The 20591-nt window shown below is 43.0% G+C and overlaps 1 protein-coding gene across 3 annotated transcripts in view; it reads left to right on the top strand.

The window, feature by feature from the left end:
* PDILT (protein disulfide isomerase like, testis expressed) overlaps nucleotides 1–18369 on the top strand; it is a 48459-nt gene extending 30090 nt beyond the window's left edge. For all 3 annotated transcript variants that reach the window (XM_070460961.1, XM_070460962.1, XM_070460963.1), the window contains 7 exons: nucleotides 2731–2841; nucleotides 2923–3048; nucleotides 8067–8264; nucleotides 11665–11785; nucleotides 13843–14021; nucleotides 17115–17204; nucleotides 18002–18369. In XM_070460961.1, coding sequence (XP_070317062.1) covers nucleotides 2731–2841; nucleotides 2923–3048; nucleotides 8067–8264; nucleotides 11665–11785; nucleotides 13843–14021; nucleotides 17115–17204; nucleotides 18002–18232 — 1056 coding nt within the window. In that variant the 3' untranslated portion in view covers nucleotides 18233–18369. The remainder of the gene's footprint in view (nucleotides 1–2730; nucleotides 2842–2922; nucleotides 3049–8066; nucleotides 8265–11664; nucleotides 11786–13842; nucleotides 14022–17114; nucleotides 17205–18001) is intronic.
* The last annotated feature ends 2222 nt before the right edge of the window (nucleotides 18370–20591 follow it).

Here is a 20591-nt window from a genome sequence, read left to right as displayed (position 1 = left end):
GTAGATGAAATGATCCAGATGCTGGTTGACTTCTCATAGGGAAGACTGTGAGCCACTATGTTTTACTTAGGCCCATGGAAGTCACTGAAAGATTCCAAGCTAGAGAATAAAATAACCGGATTTGTGTTTTTGAATGGAGAGTCCAGACTCTTCCAACATAGAGTCCAAAAGTAGATCCAAATGCATACTGAAATTTAGTATTTAATAAAGATGATATTTTAGACTAGTAGGCAGACTATGTTATTCAGTGACTAGCATTGAGAGAATTGGGTAGCCATTTGAAAAAAGAAAGCTAAAGCTAAATCCATGTCATTCCTGCTACCAAATTAAATTTCAGATTGGCCCCTAATTTAAAAATATAACAATGAAACTAGTTGAAAGACTAGAAATGCCATAGGAGAATTTGCTTTCTAACCTTGGAGGGAGGGGAAGAGTCCCTTTATGAAGCATGACAGAAACCCTAGAAAATACGAAAAGAAACCACTGATAAATTTGGACCATACAAAAAAATGTTAAATTCTGAAGAATAAGTGAAGGTCACTCAGTCATGTCCAACTCTTTGCAACCCCGTGGACTACACAGTCCATGGAATTCTCCAGGCTAGAATACTGGAGTGGGTAGTTGCTCCCTTCTTCAGGGGATCTTCCCAACCCAAGGATCAAACCCAGGTCTTCCACATTGCAGGTAGATTCTTTACAAGCTGAGCTACCAGGGAAGCCCTCTGAAGAACAAACCCAGTCACAAAATCAAAAACAAAACAGCAAACTTGGCATTGCAATTAGGAGAAATTTGGTCTATGTTAATGGCTAAGAAATGGGCACTAGAGTCAGATTGCCTGAACTGGAATTTTGGCTCCACGTCTTTCTTAGCTCCACATCTAGCTTAACAACCCCAGGCAAGTCACTTCACTCCTCTGTGCCTCAATGTTCTCAACTATAAAATGGGCAAAATAATAGTATATGGCTTAATGAGATGTTATGAGGATTAAGTGAGTTAATACATACAACATGTTCAGAACTGTGGCTGGTACAACTTGAGCTCTCCGTAAGTTTAATTAGTATTATTAAACTACTATTATGACCAGACAGGAGTGTAGGCTTTATCTAGAGGACAGCAGGGCTTATGTTTAAGAAAGACTCACGTTAATTTTATATCCTGCAACTTTACTATATTCGTTGATGAGCTCTAGTAGTTTTCTGGTAGAGTCTTTAGGGTTTTCTATGTAGCGGATCATGTCATCTGCAAACAGTGAGTTTCACTTCTTCTTTTCCTATCTGGATTCGTTTTACTTCTTTTTCTGCTCCGATTGCTGTGGCCAAAACTTCCAAAACTATGTTGAATAGTGGTGAGAGCAGACACCCTTGTCTTGTTCCTGATTTTAGGGGAAATGCTTTCAATTTTTCACCATTGAGGGTAATGCTTGCTGTGGGTTTGTCATATATAGCTTTTATTATGCTGAGGTATGTTCCTTCTGTAAGCCAGAAAGATAAAGACCAATACAGTATACTAATGCATATATATGGAATTTAGAAAGATGGTAACAATAACCCTATATGCAAAACAGAAAAAGAGACACAGATGTACAGAACAGACTCTGGGACTCTGTGGGAGAAGGCGAGGGTGGGATGTCTTGAAAGGACAGCATAGAAGCATGTATATTATTAAGGGTGAAACAAATCACCAGCCCAGGTTGTATGCATGAGACAAGTGCTCGGGGCTGGTGCACCGGGAAGACCCAGAGGGATGGGGTGGGGAGGAGGTGGGAGGGAGGATTGGGATGGGGAATATGTGTAAATCCATGGCTAATTCATGTCAATGTATGGCAAAAACCACTACAATATTGTAAAGTAATTAGCCTCAAACTAATAAAAATAAATGGGGACCCCCCCCAAAAAAAAGAAAGAGTCGCATCTTAACAACATCACTGGCTGAACTTTAGGGGACAGATTGAAGGGAAGCAGGGGAATAAGTTGGAAGGCTATTAGGAAACTATTGTAGGAGCCCAGGGAATATGTATGGACTAGAGGTTGGAATTGGTATAGATGTAGAGAAGGAGATGGAGTAGAGAGAAATAAGGAGATAGTTACTTTTTTCTCCTCCCCCCACAGACTTTGATCCTGTGCTACAGAGAATTTATATAATTTCCTGTGTTAATCCAGGTCCTTCTGAGAAGCAGTCATCAAGCAGGATTAGTCATGCAAATATTAGGGGGAATGCCTGTGAAGCAAAACAGAGAGGGAGCTGGGGAAACTTATCAGACCATGATGCAGATCTGACCCTTGGAAGGAAGGAAGGTGAAATGGAAGTCTTTGATTACAGTGTAATCCTAAATTCATCAAAGTCCTCCACAAGAAAAGTCCTGCATCTCCCAGAAATGGGCTTGCCTTGGTATCCTTGAAAAATTCATTGGTTAGGAGCAGTGTATGAAAAACTGCTCAGCATCAGCACAAATACATTGACAAGATTTCAGAGCAAGGCAGATGGGGCTGTCAGTCATCTATACTCCCTGCTCTGTAGACCAGAGATTTTCATGGCTTCCCCATACCTGTATTCCACCCTCAGGTTAGTCTGCTCGGACATCTATATTTATTAAGTATCTAGATTATATGTCACAACCTGTTACCTTGGTGTTTCCCTTTAATCCAAGGTGAAAATTGTGCTATTTACATTTACTAAGTGGTTATGTCATGGATGCTACTGCCCTCTAATGTTTTTCTTCTTTTGTCCAAGGGAAGAATTGTGAACCGCCAGGAGCTTATTAATGACAATGTCAACAAACAAATCCTCAATAAACTCATAAAAGAACAACTCACAGATTTTGTCATTGAATACAACACTGAGGTCCGTGAGCAAAGGGTCTCAGGAGGAGGGTAGCTGCAGTAGCTGTGTGCACAGAATGACTTGTTTTCTTTTTAATTTCAGAATAGGGATCTGATTTACGAATTGAACATCCTGAATCACATGTTGCTCTTTGTCTCCAAAAGTTCCGAGTCATTTCGTATGATAATGCAGCATTACAAGTTGGCATCGAAGATATTCCAAAACAAGGTTTGTGGAAGTTGCCACTGCTTTTTAGGGTTCTTTGGAAAGGAATCAAAGTCCTGTAGACCCTGATGCCATCCGTCTGCTTTGCTGATTGTAAATGAATCTAAGAAGAATTGGCATGTTCGTTTGCATTCCACTCTCCTGATTTGCAGTCTTCTTCTTGCCCAGTGTCTCTTTCTCACCAAAGCTTTGCTTTTTCTTAAGAAGTCTACTATAGTAACACGATTGTTTCGGCTGCTTCTTTGAAGGACCAGGCTCTGCTAAGAGTGGGTGACTGCAATGCGGCTAGAATTTGGCCTGGAGGAGAGTGGAAGGCAAGACCTGAGGTCAGGGACTGTGAAAAGCCTGAAGATGTGAAACAGTACAGACAGCAGATGCTGGGGTTCTAGGATTCAGCATCAACAGGCTTCGGTGCAAATTCTCTTCCTCTTACAAGTGATTTTGTCTTAGATGAGTTTAATCTCTCAGGCTCAGTCACTTTCAGTGGAAAACGGGGAATTAGAGCAAGAATTAGAAGTGCTTTATGTAAAGCAGTGAGCAAATGTACAATAGACAGTGCTTACTTTCATTATTATCGTTAGAAACACTTCAGTGTATCCTAAGTACTATATCCATATTTATGCAGTTACCACCATCTGGATTATGGAGGCTATTTACTTCCTTTTTCTCTTTATTTTTATAAAAAAGTAAGGTAAGAAAATTATTCTGAAATTTAAACAAAACAATAAAAAACTTTGAAGACTCAAAGGAACACATAATAAAGCCACTATGCACGAACATATTTAAAGTCCATGCTACATCCCACCTCATTATTCTCCAGGAAAGTTGTGCTAATTACAGAAACATCTGTTGTAAATACATTCCTCTGTGTGTGTGTGTGTGTGTGTGTGTGTGTGTATGCATGCACACATACACATGTGCTTAGTCACGTCCTACTCATTGTGACCCGTGGACTCCAGGCTCTTCTGTCCATGGGATTTCCCAGGCAAGAATACTGGAGTGGCTTGCCTGTTCCTTCTCCAGGGAATCTTTCCAACCCAGGGATCCAACCTGACTGTCCTGTGTCTCCTGCATTGGCAGGTGGGTTCTGTATCCCTAGCACAACCTGAGAAGCAATACATTCCTGGTTTATTCAATATTAACCTAGATTTTTTTATGTAATTAAATTGATTACAGTCTGATTGCTTTCCCAATATTTTTGTTATAATGGTCAATTTGTTTTTGCTTAGTCACTAAGAGAAGTGAAAGACAAAGCAGAAAAAGAAAACATACCCATCTGAATGCAGAGTTTCAGAGAACAGCAAGGAGAGAGAAGAAAGCTTTCTTAAGTGAACAATACAAAAAAAAAAAAAATAGAAGAAAACAATAGAATGGGAAAGACTAGAGATCTCTTCAAGAAAATTATAGATACCAAAGGAACATTTCATGCAAAGATAGACACAATAAAGGACAGAAATGATATGGACCCAACAGAAGCAGAAGACAGTAAGAAGTGGCAAGAATACACAAGATCTATGCAAAAAGGATCTTAATGACCCAGATAACCATGATGGTGTGATCACTCACTTAGAGCCAGACATGCTGGAGTGTGAAGTCAAGTGGGCCTTAGGAAGCATCACTGCGAACAAAGCTAGAGGAGGTGATGGAATTCCAGTTGAGCTATTTCAAATCCTAAAAGATGATGCTGGGAAAGTGCTGCACTCAACATGCCAGCAAATTTGGAAAACTCAGCAGTGGCCACAGGACTGGAAAAGGTCAGTTTTCATTCCAATCCCAAAAAGGGCAATACCAAAGAATGTTCAAACTGTTGCATAATGGCACTCATTTCACATACTAGCAAAGTAATGCTCAAAATCCTTCAAAGTAGGCTTCAACAATATGTGAACTGAGAACTTCCAGATGTTCAAGCTGGATTTAGAAAAGGCAGATTTACCAGAGATCAAACTCCCAACATCCTCTGGATCATAGAAAAAGCAAGAGAGTTCCAGAAAAACATCTATTCCTGTTTAATTTACTGTGCTAAATCTTTCGACTGTGTAGATCCCAACAAACAGTGGAAAATTCTTAAAAAGATGGGAATACCAGACCACCTGACCTTCCTCGTGAGATACTTGTATGTAGGTCAAGGAGCAACAGTTAGACCTGTACATGGAACAACTGACTAGTTCATAATTGGGAAAGGAGTACGTCAAGGCTGTATATTGTCACCCTGCTTATTTAACTTATATGCAGAGAGAGTGCATCATGAGAAATGCCAGCCTGGATGAAGAACAAGCCAGAATCAAGACTGCCAGGATAAATATCAACAACCTCAGATACACAGATGACACCACCTTTATGGAAGAAAGTGAAGAGGAACTAAAGAGCCTCTTCATGAAGGTGAAAGAGGAGAGTGGAAAAGCTAGCTTACAACTCAACATTCAGAAAACTAAGATCATGGCACCCGGTCCCATCACTTCATGGCAAATAGATAGGGAAATAATGGAAACAGTGACAGACTTTATTTTCTGGGTTCCAAAATCACTGTGGATAGTGACTGCAGCCATGAAACTAAAAGACGCTTGCTCCTTGGAAAAAAGCAATGACAGACCTTGACAATGTATTTAAAAAGTAGAGACATCACTTTTCTGACAAAGGTCCGTATAGTCAAAGCTATGGTTTTTCCTATAGTCATGTATGGATGTGAGAGCTGGACAATAAAAAAGGCTGAGCACCGACGAATTGATACTTTTGATCTGTGGTGTTGGAGAAGACTCTTGAGAGGCCCTTGAACAGCAAGGAGATCAAACCAGTCATTTCTAAAGGAACTCAACCCTAAATATTCATTGGAAGGACTAAGGCTGCAACTGAAGCTGCAATACTCTGGCCACCTGATGCAAGAGCTGATTCATAGATTCATTGAAAGGACCCTGATGCTGGGAAAGATTGAAGGCAGGAGGAGAAGGCAATGACAGAGGATGAGATGCTTCAATGGCATGACTGATTAAATGGATATAAGTTTGAGCAAACTCCAGGAGATGGTGAAGGACAGGAAAGTCTGGTGGGCTGCAGTCCACGGGTTGGCAAAGAGTTGTGCCTGACTGAGCTACCGTACAACAACAAGTCGCTAAGTCATGTCCGACTCTCTTTTGACCCCATGGACTGTAGCCCCCCAGGCTTTTCTGTCCATGAGCTCTCCCAGCAAGAATACTGAAGTAGGTTGCCATTTTCTTCTCCAGGGGAATCTTCCTGACCCAGGGATTGAACGCACAGCTCCTGAATCATCAGGCAGATTCTTTACCACTGAGCCACCAGGGAAGGATAATTGTTTAGCCATAATTCTTCTAGATTAATTTTTTCATTTATCTCTTTAATCTAGATGGAATTTATTTTGGCATGTATCAAAAGATTGAGTTTGTTGATTGCCTTTATCCCATTTAGCAAGCTTGTTAAATGTCATTCATTGATTTGTGCTCCATTTTCGAGGCAAAGAGATGCAGTTGCATAAATATTGTTCCAACAGGTCATGCCCCTTATCTTGTTCTCCTCTAACAAATGTCTATTGAAAATATACATGGTTTTAATATGTCCACGTTGTTTTTCACTCTCTCCCCAGCACCTGGAAGACAGTCTGACACACAGTAGGACTCTTAATATTTTGAATTATAAATGACCTGAGAATGTCCAAATCCAGGGTCTTCAAGAGCCTTTAAATGATCTCCTTCTTCCACACTTTCTTATCTGCAACCAGAGTGGTCTTTTAAAATTATCACCATGTCACACTCTGGCTTATTATCCTCAGCAGCTTCTCATCTCTTTCATATCAACCCCCGGCTCCTCATTGTAGATCTGACCTCGTCTCTCACCATCTCCCATGACTCTCTCCTTCATGGTGCTGTAGCCACACTGGGCTGCCTATCTGTTCTAGAACACTCTAAGCATTCTCCATCCCCCCACCCAGGCCTTTTCAGTGACAGTTTTCACTGCTTAAATAAGTGCTTCCCTGACTAGTTACTCATCACTCAGATCCAAGCTCAGATGTCACCCCCTCAGATATGCTTCCTGACCTTCTTGCAAAATATTGAGCCCTATGTCACCCTATCTGTGCAGTCACTCTCTCACCGTGCCCTGTCCCATTATCCAGTTGGCACTCACTCCTTGCTATCTAATCGATTAATTTCTTTACTCATTTCTTGCCTATCTTCTCCACTAGAACATGAGCTCCATGAAGGCATGAGTTTTGTCTACCTTGTATCCCCAGTACTTAGTAAAATTCCTAGGAGCCACTCCACAAATAGTTGTAGAATGCATGGTTGAATGAGTTATGAGTTTCCTAGATGGAAGAATAATTTAGAATAATAAATAATGAGTTGAAACGTACTGAGCAATTTCTACCTCCCAGTCACTGAACTAAGCCTTTTATAAACAGTGTCCTATTTCATTCTCACAGCAACCCTATAATGCGGATACTATTATAATGATCACTTTACAGACTAGAAAAACTGTAGCACATAGAGGGGAAGTTACTGTTTTGCCCAAGGAATTGAGATGAAAGCTCAGGACCTCCTGACTTCCTGCAGTTGTATGATGCTGTCTTGCACAAGGATGGTGAAAGCAGGATGACAGCTCATGCCTGTCTATGCAGCGGTGTTCAGGACTGCACCTGATGGAAAGGAGCCTTTACAGAGGTGCTCCACAGACACTGCTCTCTGCATTTCATTAAGTGCCTTGCTGGGCTTCCCTGGTGGCCCAGACAGTCAAGAATCTGCCTGCAATGCAGGGGACTCAGATTCTGTCTCTGGGTCAGGAAGATCCCCTGGAGAAGGGAATGGCTACCCGCTCCAGTATTCTTGCCTGGAGAATCCCGTGGACAGAGGAGCCTGATGGGCTACAGTCCATGGGGTTACAGAGTCAGACACGACTGAGCAACTCGACTCAAACTGCCACTACTGCAACTGCCCTCCCATAGCTCCCCAGTTTCTCCCCCTCCCCCTTTTCATACCTCCAGTCCAGACAGACATGGGTTTCATTTGATTTGGCAGATCCTTTTCATCCTTGTGGATACAGACGTGCCCAGAAATAGACGGGTCTTCAAATACTTCCAGATCTCAGATGTCGATGTCCCATGTATCCAAATCCTAAACTTAAGCTCCGACGCAAGGTACAAAATGCCTTTCGAGGAAATAACCTACGAAAACCTCCAGCGTTTCGGCCAGAGCTTCCTGAGTAGAAAGGCTAAGGTAAGCCTGTCCTTGGATAACATTTATTCAGAACCTCAAAATAACTCTTTTTTGGTTGTGCTGGGTCTTCATTGCTTCGCTTAGGCTTTCTCTAGTTGGCAGTGAGCAGTGCCGACTCTTCATTGTGATGCTCAGGCTTCTCATTGTGTTGGCTTCTCTTATTTCCCAATATAGGTTCTAGGCAAGCTTGGCTTCAGTAGTTGTGGTGCACAACCTTAGTCGCCCTGAAGCATGTGGAATCTTCCTTGACCAGTGATTGAACCCATGTCCCCTGCATTGGCAGGCAGATTCTTATCCACTGTGCCACCAGGGAGGCCCTCAAAATAATCCTTTTTCTGTCAGTCTGTTGGCTTTGGTCATCTGAATGGAAAGGTCAATCTTACGGTTCTTGTGATGAAATACCTGCATCTTCCCATCTCAAATCTATTCAAATTTTCATGTGTCCTGACCTTATAATTCCACCATTAATTTGTTATTCTTAAAATTAAGACATTTTCTCTATAGGAATCTCCAGTTGAAATAAGCACTCCCAGCCTGGCATCCTCTCAAAGTAGGTTCTTATTCTTCTTTCAGACTCTAAAATGAAAGATTTACTTGGGCACAGGGTAGATGCTTGCTTGGAGGAGAAGATGGGGTGGCATATATGGAGCAATCAGGACTTAACCTCAAAGAACTTCAGGGACTAAGGAGGAGAGGCTTCAAAAAGAGGGTTACAAACACTATGTTGCCCCATTGCAGAACCACCTGCTATTTATTTAGCTCTTGCTATATCCTCAACCACCCTTCTGAGTTACTTCCTGCTGAGTTAGGTGATCATATTATTTATTTTTCCAAATGCGGACACTTTTGAGAGTAACGGGAGCATTCTTTGGAAGTATTCTAAATGGCAGGAATAAATTGGGACACTGCAGGCAAACAGGAACGTATGATCACCATATTTTGGAAGGCTCCCTCTACTTCTGTCCATCCCCCACAAACACTGCTTCCTCTGTAGCCTTCTCAAATGAAAGCTGACTTTTCTTTTATGTACAGCATTGTCACACACCAGTTGGTAAGACTGGTGTCCTCCATGCCACTTCTAAACCATTTCTCCTCCTTCTGCCTTTAGAAACTCCAAATTCTTTAGATTCCATGCCTTTGGACTTTAGACCACCAGCTCCTGCCTCCCATGGCTGTTCTGATCACTTCGCTTTCACTTTCTGAGGATGCAGGCATGCCCTCACCCCTATTCTGTCTTCATTTACAGAGCTATCAATATCCAAAACCCTCATCTCTCCTCCAGTAATGGTGTGTCCATACCCTCTCAGCCACCTGCTCTTATGGCCATACTCTAGAGATGGCAGCCCCTCTGAAAGCCTGGTTTCACCTTCCTGTTCTCTCGGTTCCCATCTCTAGTAGCCACATGGCTACAACCCCTTACCCTTTTCGTGGTTCCAGTCTCCTGATCTCATTTCTTAATCTCTTCAGTGCCCTCCTTTGTTAAGTTGGATTCCATGTCCATCGCTTTGATGATGATTCCCTTAACTCCTCCATCCCTTCCACCTTCTATCTCTTCTACATCCTGTAGCATTTCCCAGGCAAAATCTCAATTCCATTTGTACCCACTTAACTTTCCTGCTGTTTCCCGGCCAATCCTGGAGAAAAAGAACATCACCCTGAGGCATGACTTCTTCATGGAGTCACAAACCAAACCTCCTGTGGGCTCTTAGAAATGTTCTGACATTTATAGAAATTTCACTTAATGTGTTCATTCTCTTAATCTTGAAGTCTATTTCTCCTCAACCTCATTCCTACTTTCAGTCTGAGCTGAGTATTCTAAAATATCATTAAGAAAATAGAAGTTTTCAGAGAGGGACCCCTCATTTTCTATCACCACATCCGCAGATCTACTTGGAGCTCTGCCTGTCCTCTTTTTCTCATGCTAGTTATATCTCAGGAGGTGTTTGTCTTCCTCTCGAGGACCAGCACATCCTCTTGTGTTCTTGGAACAAAGAGTAGCATCTTTCATCTGACCTATAAGATGTCATGAGTCTGATCTGGCCCATTGCTAATTCTCCATCATTTTCTCTATTTCCCATCCCTCACATCCAGTCCCCATTCTTTTATGCTCCCTCACAAAGAATCTTCAGATCCTTTCCAGAGGTGGCGGTAGGGATGAGGGAAGCACATCCAGTCCCCATTCTTTTTATGCTCCCTCACAAGGAATCTTCAGGTCCTTTCCAGAGATGGGGGTAGGGATGAGGGAAGTTATTGTAGGTGACAAGGCTGGTGAGTTGGGCAAAGACCACACAGCAAGCACTTGTAAGCATATTAAGGATTTGGTATTCTAAGAGCAACGGGAAGCCACATTCGCTTGGTGAAAGTAGAACCTGCTTTTAGGAGAACAAAGGTGTGAAGAGGATTAGGAGGAGATAAAGAGAGGACACTGTAATAACAGTGACCTAGAGGAGAGATGAAAGCTACCTGGCCACAGCAGTAGCAGTGCAGAGAGAAAGGTGTGAATTCAAGAGCTGTTCAGAAAACAATGGTTGCAAAGAAAAATATATGTTCTGAGATTTTTCATCACCTCCTTCAAAGAGAAGCAAGAACTGAGTTCATTTTTTCATTTGTTCACAATATTGACTGAGGTCTCATGATGTACCAGTACTTGGTGGCACTCAGTGATAAGGGAAGAAAAGTCCTTTGTGACATTCCAGCCACTGAGATAGGGGCACATTAATCACATAACCATAAAATAAATATAAATGGTTAATAAGTGATACAGGAAAAGCACCAAGTATTATGAGAATTTATGAAAGCAGGGCTGTGACCTAGTCTGGGGGAGAGTCAGGGAAATCTTCCTTTGACGTCATTCTGAAAGACGAATCTGAGTTAGGGACAATTCTGATAGAGGAGGGAGCATGGGAGTAAGAAAGTGGAAAGAAGGCTAGCCCTTTGAGTGAATAGACCAGTGTGGCTGAAGAAAGCAAGGGAAGAATGATGAGCGTGGAGAAGGGGGCAGGATGCAAAGTATAATATATATTTTATAGATGGCATAAATGATCTTAGTTTGATTCTTGGGATAATTGAGGACAGCTATATTTTTGGGAGAAGGGACATAGACTAGTTTAAATGTTAATGATGTGAAATCCACTCTCATCTAAGAATTCTAAGAATCACGTATTTGGAATTCTGGAATCCACCCTGGTTTGGGACTCTGCTGCCTCCTCAGCCCTCTGACTCCAGTGCCCTGGACAATCCAGCTTGCACATTTAGCTCATGACCTTTCTTAGCATTTCAAATGCTTTCCCAAGGCTGCTGTAAAAACAAGAGAGAATTTTCTATTGTTTCCAGCCAGGGTGGGGACCCCAACTGCCAACCCGTTTCTGGAGACTGTTAAAATGTCTCATTTATTTCCTAGAAACATCTATCCAGTGAAGAGATTCCAAATTACTGGGACCAGGGGCCGGTTAAGCAGCTTGTTGGGAAGAACTTCAATGTGGTGGTGTTTGACAAGGAAAGGGACGTGTTTGTGATGTTCTGTGAGTATCTCTGCAGAAGCCACGAGGCACTGGCTCCAACGTTACTTTTTCAAATGTAGGTTCCTGAATTCTTGGGTACCCAAATCTCCAAATCCTATCAAGGCATCATGCCAAGAATGGTCTTCAGACATCTATAGTTTGGATCAAGATGCTATCAGCTACAAAGCAATGCTCCCCCCAGATCAAATTCTTGAAGTGTGTGGAATACCTTTCACATAATCGAAGCCTGTGGCTATTTGTAACAACAGTAATACTGATGGCTGACACTCATTGAATGCTAGATCCACCAGGCCTGCGCCGTCAGTCTCTATGCTATCTCACTCAATCCTCACACCTTACTTTTGAAAGTAGCTACTTTATTACTCTCACCTTACAGGTGAGTAAACAGAGTCCCAGGAAAGTGAAACTTTACTAAAGTTATGCAGCTAGTGGGTGACCTTAAGTAAGTAAGGGATTGAAAAATAGTCAGCCTGAATCCAGTGGCTACATGGGTATCTACTGTACCAGTATAAGTTAAGTAACATCAAATAGCCGATATTTAACATACCTGAGTTGGAGCAACCAAAATGAAGACTCAGGTCATGCATGTAAAAGACCTGGAACAGTGTCTGGCATCTTGTAAGCACATGATAAAAGGCAGGTACTATTGCCATTTTTTTCCCTGTTACAGTTATTTCCATAATCATATTATTGATTATTTTCATAATAATCATAATCATAATATTGATTATTTTCATAATCAAGAGGACTGTTGCTCTTCCTTCATTGTTTCTGATTTGCATGTGGAAGCCAAAGCCAAGGGATCTTCTCTTTTATCCTGAGACACAGAGAAGGGTGGTAATGCAGTGACTTCGGATCCCTCTTTTACTTAACAGGAGGAGTTAATATTTATTGAGCACTGATGAGTTTGCTGTTTATACACCTGCTGTCATTCCTCCTCTAACCAAGCCTCTTAGGAAGGTACAGTGGATTTCCCCATGATACAGATCAGAGAACCTAGCCTCAGAGAAATGAATTACTTTACCCCAGATCACATAGCAAGTAAGCTGCAAGACAAGAAGTTCAAATCCAGGTCTGATGCCATCATTTCCTAGAGGGTGAAACAAGGATTAGTTTACATTATGCAGGCCTTTAAAACTCTCATTGAAATGGACATTCACCCACAGAGCCAGGTGTTTATAGTCTGCTGGAAGTCTTCACTTCCTGGGTGCACTCTCCTCCATGGGACCGAAAGGGGTGTGATACAGTGGTCACAAGTCCAAGCAGCCTGTCTGCAAATCCCACTTCCTCTGCCTAAATCACTAAGTGACCTTGAGCTGTAAGCTTAACTGCTGTTGGAAAACTCTTGTGCTCTCTCTCACATACACAAATACACATACTTTTTCGCAGAACACAAATATTTTTTTCTTGGCTTGGTTTTCCTCTTCAGCTGGACGGAAGGAAATGTTAAAGGGAAATTAGAGAATGGAAGAAAATGTCCCAACATGTTAATGTCTGAGTGGAAGCGGACTAGGTTATTATTTTTTTCATAGTTTATTTAGTGATGATCAGATACTATAGCTGAAATGTAAGATAACCTAAGTGAAGTAAGTGAAAGTGAAAGTTGCTCAGTTGTGTCTGACTCTTTGTGACCCCAGGGACTATATTCTTTGTGACCCCATTCTCCAGGCCAGCATACTGGAGTGGGTAGCCATTCCCTTCTCCAGGGGATCTTCCCAACCCAGGGATCAAACCCTGGTCTCCCACATTGCAGGTGGATTCTTTACCAGCTGAGCCACAAGAGAAGCCCAAGAATACTGGCATGGGTAGCCTATCCCTTCTCCAGGGGATCTTCCCAACCCAGGAATCAAATCAGGGTCTTCCGCATTGCAGGCAGTTTCTTTACCAACTGAGGTAACAGGGAAGCTCAAGATAACCTAACATACTTTAAAAGAGATAGGGAGTGCAATTTGCATGGCAGCAGACCATTAGTGGAGCACAGTGATGGTATCTATGGGGGAGTGTGGCTTTCAGGGTCTTTATGAGTGTGAGCTTCAGTGATGGCCCTTCTTTTCCAGATGCACCCTGGTCCCAGAAGTGCATGGTGCTATTCCCAGTGTTGGAAGAGTTGGGCAGAAAGTATCAAAACCACTCCACAGTCACCATCGCCAAGATCGACATCACGGCAAATGATATTCAGCTGACGTACCAGGACCGGTACCCCTTCTTCCAACTCTTCCCCACTGACTCTCAAAAAGTGAGGGGCTCTTGGGATTCACATAACTGGAAATGTTATATTATTGTCAAGGACTCAGTGTCTCTCAGTCTCCATCTCTACCTTTTACCAAATCAACTTCATTCTCAGCTCCAATTTCTATTAACTTCTCATATTCAAGTTAGAGAATAATTTCCACTAGCTTTCAGAAAATTCCCAACTCAGTCTGATTGGGTCCTCCTAACCCAATCACTGGGGCAAAGAGGATGTGGGTGTTTTGATGGTCAGGCCTAGGTCAAATGGTTCCCTCTGGTATTAGAGCTGAGCTTGACTCAGACTATATGGAATAAGGTAGGAGGAGTCATCATGTGAATATTGGGGGTGGGGTGGTACCAGAAGAAGGTAGACTGCATGATGGAAGCAATCAAGTACTTTACACTTTGGTTTTAGAGCCATTGAATATCACCAGTGTTCATGGAACACATACTTTATGCTACTTTGGTATGTGGGGAAGAAAGTCAAAGAATCACAAGCCAAGGTCCCTGGTCCCAAGAAGAGTATGATTAAGTGTTGGGTAAAGTCATGGAATGTGAAGTCAAGTGGGCCTTAGGAAGTATCACTGTGAACAAAGCTAGTGGCGGTGATGGAATTCCAGTTGAGCTATTTCAAATCCTAAAAGATGATGCTGGGAAAGTGCTGCACTCAACATGTCAGCAAATTTGGAAAACTCAGCAGTGGCCACAGGACTGGAAAAGTTCAGTTTTCATTCCAATCCCTAAGAAAGACAATCCCAAAGAATGCTCAAACTACCGCACAATTGCACTCATCTCACACACTAGCTAAGTAATGCTCAAAATTCTCCAAGCCAGGCTTCAGCAATACGTGAACTATGAACTTCCAGATGTTCAAGCTGGTTTTAGAAAAGGCAGAGGACCCAGAGATCAAATTGCCAACATTCGCTGGATCATCGTAAAAGCAAAAGAGTTACAGAAAAACGTCTATTTCTGCTTTATTGACTATGCCAAAACCTTTGACTCTGTGGATCACAATAAACTGTGGAAAATTCTTAAAGAGATGGGAATACCAGACCACCTGACTTGCCTCTTGAGAAACCTGTATGCAGGTCAGGAAGCAACAGTTAGAACTGGACGTGGAACAACAGACTGCTTCCAAATAGAAAAAGGAGTACAACAAAGCTGCATATTGTCACCCTGATTATTTAACTTATATGCAGAGTACATCATGAGAAATGCTGGGTTGGAGGAAGTACAAGTTGAAATCAAGATCACCAGGAGAAATATCAATAGCCTCAGATATGCAGACAACACCACCCTTATGGCAGAAAGTGAAGAGGAACTAAAAAGCCTCTTGATGAAAGTGAAAGAGGCGAGTGAAATAAGTTGGCTTAAAGCTCAACATTCAGAAAACAAAGATCATGGCATCACTTCATGGCAAATAGATGGGGAAACAGTGTAAACAATGGCTGACTTTATTTTTGGGGGCTCCAAAATCACTGCAGATGGTGATTGCAGCCATGAAATGAAAAGACACTTACCCCTTGGAAGGACAGTTATGACCAATCTAGACAGCATATTAAAAAGTAGAGACATTACTTTGTCAACAAAAGTCCATCTAGTCAAGGCTATGGTTTTTCCTGTGGTCATGTATGGATGTGAGAGTTGGACTGTAAAGAAAGCTGAGTGTAGAAGAATTGATGCTTTTGAACTGTGGTGTTGGAGAAGACTCTTGAGAGTCCCTTGGACTGCAAAGAGATCCACCCAGTTCATCCTGGAGGAAATCAGTCCTGGGTGTTCATTGGAAGGACTAATGCTGAAGCTGAAACTCCAATATTTTGGCCACCTGATGCGAAGAGCTGACTCATTTGAAAAGACCCTGATGCTGGGAAAGATTGAAGGCAGGAGGAGAAGGGGACAACAGAGGATGAGATGGTTAGATGGCATCACCGACTCAATGGACATGAGTTTGGGTAAACTCCAGGAGTTGGTGTTGGATAGGGAGGCCTGGCATGCTGCGGTTTATGGAGTCGCAAAGAGTTGGACACGACTGAGCGATTGAAATGAACTGAACTGAACTGAAAGTCATGGTATAGCTTCATCTCCAAATGCAATTGGCATTAAATAGGGCAGATTCTGGAAGGCAGATATGGCTGGAAGTCTTCATGAAAATATGACACTTTAAAGAATGGTAGGGATTTAAATCAGTAGTGTGTAAATTATAAGTAGGGAGCATATATAAACAAGGGGGTAGGCAGAAGGCTCACCACAGAACTTTGAAAGAGATGTCATCCTCCTGGTGTAGAAGATGCACATGGAAAATGAGGCTAGATTGAAAGGTGGATGGAACTGGTTCAGATCTTCAGTTGTCTGAAAAGGAGTTTAGACAGCCAGAGGGCAGTAAGCAGTTTCCTAATCTTCTTAAAGACTGAAAAAGGAAAGGAAGCTAGTGATAGCTAAGCAAGAACATATGCCAGACACTTTGTAAAACAAATATTCTTAACCTTTAGTAATAAAACAGCATATATATATATATAGTGCTCCTATGAGTCAGGCATTGTTTTAAGTGCCTTTTGCATGTTGTTTGCGACCCCATGGACTGTAAGCCCACCAGGCTTCTCTGTCCATGAAATTTCCCAGACAAGAGTACTGGAGTGGATTGCCTTTTTTTTCCTCCAGGGGCTCTTCCCAGCCCAGGAATAGAACCCATGTCTGCTGCATTGCAGGCAGATTTACCTCTGAGCCACCAGGGAAGCCTGCTTTTCACATAATAACTCATTAAATCCATATAACAACACCGTGAGAGAGGGACTTCATGTTACAGTTAAGGAAACTGAGTCACAGAGTGTTTAAGCTTCCAGACAACACTGCGAAGTGATGAAGCCAGGGTTTGAGCCCCAACACTGTGACCCCATAGTTCTTGCTCTGAACGACTACAGCACAGCCTTATGATGGAGGATATTTCATTATTCTTATGGTAATGAAAGCTCAGAGAAGTTAAGGAACTTGCTCACTGCGCTCAGGTTGTTAAGAATTTGACTCCGGATTTGTCTGTGGAGCAATCCCTGAGTATCCTGCGGGAAGGGGCTGCCATTTCAACTCTGCTCCATTTTCTTCCTAGGCTGTACAGTATAAAGGTGAATACACCCTGAAGGGCTTTTCTGACTTCCTGGAAAGTCAAATCAAGATCCAGATTGAGGATGAAGATGAGGTAAGGTGAAACAGCAGTACCCTAGACCATTCTGTCCCACACAGAACCATCAAGAGCTCAATAGATTAGGAAAGAGGGTGCCAAGAGTTCTATAATCTTATGGGAGAGAATGGAGGCTGGATCCAGGTTGGATGACCTTATTTCAAGGACACATGCTACTAGAAAGGCAGAAATGAGAAACACAGAAGGACAAGGTCTCACACAGCTCCTAGGCTGCTCCCCTAGGTCCACTATTCTCGAGTGCTTAGCCACATGTCCTGATGGGCTCCTGTGCCCTGGCATCGTTCTACAATCTTCATTCCCTCCTAATTCTGGCCATGCCTCAGTAAGGCCGTCTGCTGGAAGGGGTCCTCTGTATTAGTTAGGACCCTTTCAGTTGCAAATGTCAGAAACTATAGCACTGTTTGGCTTCAGCAGCAATGGGAATTTATCCTCTATAACTGGGAGAATATTAAATGTGGGTGGATTCTGAAGCTCAGGGTCTTTTTCTGTCTCCCATCTGTTTTCCTGTTTGCTCATTCCCAGGCAGGCACTTCCCCACAGAGGGGCAGTGACAGCTCCACAGCTCTCAGCTAACACCTTCTCAGCTTGCAAAGAAAGTATTACTAATACCAGGTCTTTGGTAGTCCTAGCGCATGTCCTGGGGCGCATCTCAGTAGCCAGGCCTGGGGCAGCAGCATCTCTGGGCTTAGAGCAGCGAAAGGTTGTTTGGCAGTACAATGACAATTACTGCATAATTCTTGCCTCTATTTTTCCTCCTCCAACCCTTTCTCCCTCCCACTTCTTTTCTTAAATAGCTACTCTCTATTGAGGAAAGTGAAGAGACAGAAAAGGAGGTATTAGCGGAGGAAAAGGAGGAAGCTTTTATGAAGAAAGAGCTACCAGAACAGAACTTGCCTGAGTTGGAGAATGTAACCAAACTCAAAGGGCCAGCTGAGCAGAAAGAAAAGGCTGAGGAGGAGAAGGCAGCTGAGCCAAAGGAACCTCCAACACAGGGGAAGGAACCAAGAGTGAAGGAAGAACTGTAAGGCTCTCCAGAGCCAGGAAGAGAGGGTGCCCATTTTCCAGACCCTGGCATCATTTTCTGAGTGGATCTACTCCAAATAAAATTCTATATCATTGTGGTAGGTGCGTGGAGGCTGGATAATAAAAGCCCCTGAATGCCTTTGGCCCCGTGCCACTCATTATCTCTTTTTTTCTGCTTGGTATTGCCTTAGAAAAGCTGTTTGGCCTCATATTCAGGTAGAGTTGCAAGGGAAGCCATAATATTAGCATTTAATGAGTGTTTACAACATGCTGGGCATTCACTTAGTTCTCACAACCTCACTGAGAGTTAGGTTTCATCATCCCCATTTTTCTGATGAGGAAACTGAGGCAAAGAGAGGTTGAACAACCAGGCAGGATCACAAGGCTAGAAAGCCCTTGAAAAATGATTCTGGGCAATCTCACTCCACAGGTGGTGCATACATCACCATCACCAGTACCACACTGGGATCCCCAGAGAGGGTGGCTGATGCTTTCAAAGAGGTGGAATGATCTTTTTATGCTTCATTGTAGCACAGTAGGAAAGAGATTCGATCCAAAATCTCTCCCTAGTCTTTCACATCTTAAAATGACCCATTCTGGTAAGCAACCATATGCTAGGCTAAACCTCAAGTCCCTTCTTTCCTTTTATTACCATAAAAGTAACTCCACCAAGCCACATGACTCCTCCCACTTCCTTCCACTCCATCCACTAGTGACTCCATCCACTATTCCCATCCTCAACCACCAGTCTCAGCCACAGAAGTCTTCCAATTGGTCCCTCCACTGCTGCTCTCTACCTCCAAGAACCCCCCCCCAACACAATCCATATTCCCTAAAGCTGTTAAAGTGCTCTTTTAAAAAGCCGTATCATGAGAGCTCACGGTACTACCCCGTTTTTCTAGCTTCTAGTGGTGACCTGCCATTGATGATTTCTTCCTCAAAGAACTCTGACCATTTGCTTCCATCCTCACTCTTCCTGCTTCTTCTAATTCTTCCTGCATCTCTCTCATAAGCACCACTGTAATTGCACTGGGCCTGCCCAGATAACCTCATCTCAAGATGCCGATCTTAATTACACCCACAAAGTCCCTTTTGCCATGTAAGGTAACATTCACAGATTCTGGGGATTAGGACATAAACATATTACGAGGTCATTCATATTCACGCTGCTGGTTTGTGACATTCACTTAATTCGGGTATAACAGACCTTCTCTTGGTAAAAGGAAGGCATAATATTTTAGGGACTAAGGTCTACACAAACCACCCGGGCCTCTCCATAGCCTTCCCATTGTGTAACGCAAAGGCTGATTGCATTTTATCAGGCCTCAATAGCCAGTGCCCCAGTCTCTCCTTCCCCAAACCCGGCCTGTCCACATCCAGACCAAGCAGGGAACAGCCTGGGGCCCTGCAACTCACCTGAACCAGTTGCCCTGGCAGGAGCAGGTGTTAGTATTCAAGACACGATTCCAAGCTCACCTGCTTCAGCCTTAAAGCCATGTGGCTGCCAGTTGAACGAGGTCCCCGGGTGCTGCTAGGAAGTCACGTGGAACTAAATCACATGGAAAAGAGCTCCTGACTGGCCATGAGCCAGAAAATGGAGGTGCTACTTGCTTGTCCCCCAGATGCAGTGAGGCCTTAGGAAGTGGGGGCTCAGATTGGTGAATACAGTGTGGGTAGATGGGGCAGGTGATGACTCTCTGCTGGGTGGTCATCAGAGCATACAGGGAGAGAAGGACCTTTTACAGAAGGATATTGTCTCTATGAAAGGAGCAGAGGATGAGGAAGATGAGTCCAGAGGCAGGTAGATGGAGAAGATGTGGGAGGCATGGCTCAATGATGCCAATGAAGTATGCCAGGTCATCATTAAGTGTGTGGGGTGGGTGGGAGCGGGGAGGGTGGGAAGAACAAAGAGTGGAAGAATAGCCAATTAGACAAATACCACAAGATGATCCAGTTGTGTTAAATGAAGGTGATGTTTACTGTTTTAAAATACAGATTTTATTATAATTCAGGTATGACAAGGGCAACAGATCAGGAGATAACTGTCATCAAAGGATAGTTTATTATACTCTCAGATCCTAAGAAGAGGGTATATGTCATGCCATGAGGGGGGCACATAGGAAAGTGTTAGGGTTGGTCAGAGGGCAGAGGAAGCAAGGGGAAAATATGACTATAATCTGAAAATGTTGCCTTTATTCTGGTTTCCATAGGAAGGAATGGAAGAGGCAAGGTAAGCAGATTTAGGATTGGCTAGCTGGAATAACGTCAATAGGCTCTGGGACTTGGAAATTGTCCCTAGTTATCTGGTACCTGGTCCTGAGTGTAAGCCTGACAGAGGAGAGCTTGGGTGATGGGATCTAG

The sequence above is a fragment of the Odocoileus virginianus genome, chromosome 33, assembly GCF_023699985.2.
Source record: "Odocoileus virginianus isolate 20LAN1187 ecotype Illinois chromosome 33, Ovbor_1.2, whole genome shotgun sequence".
NCBI lineage: Eukaryota > Metazoa > Chordata > Mammalia > Artiodactyla > Cervidae > Odocoileus > Odocoileus virginianus.
The sequence above is the reverse complement of the archived record's forward strand: the minus strand, read 5'-3'. Positions and strand labels throughout refer to the sequence as shown.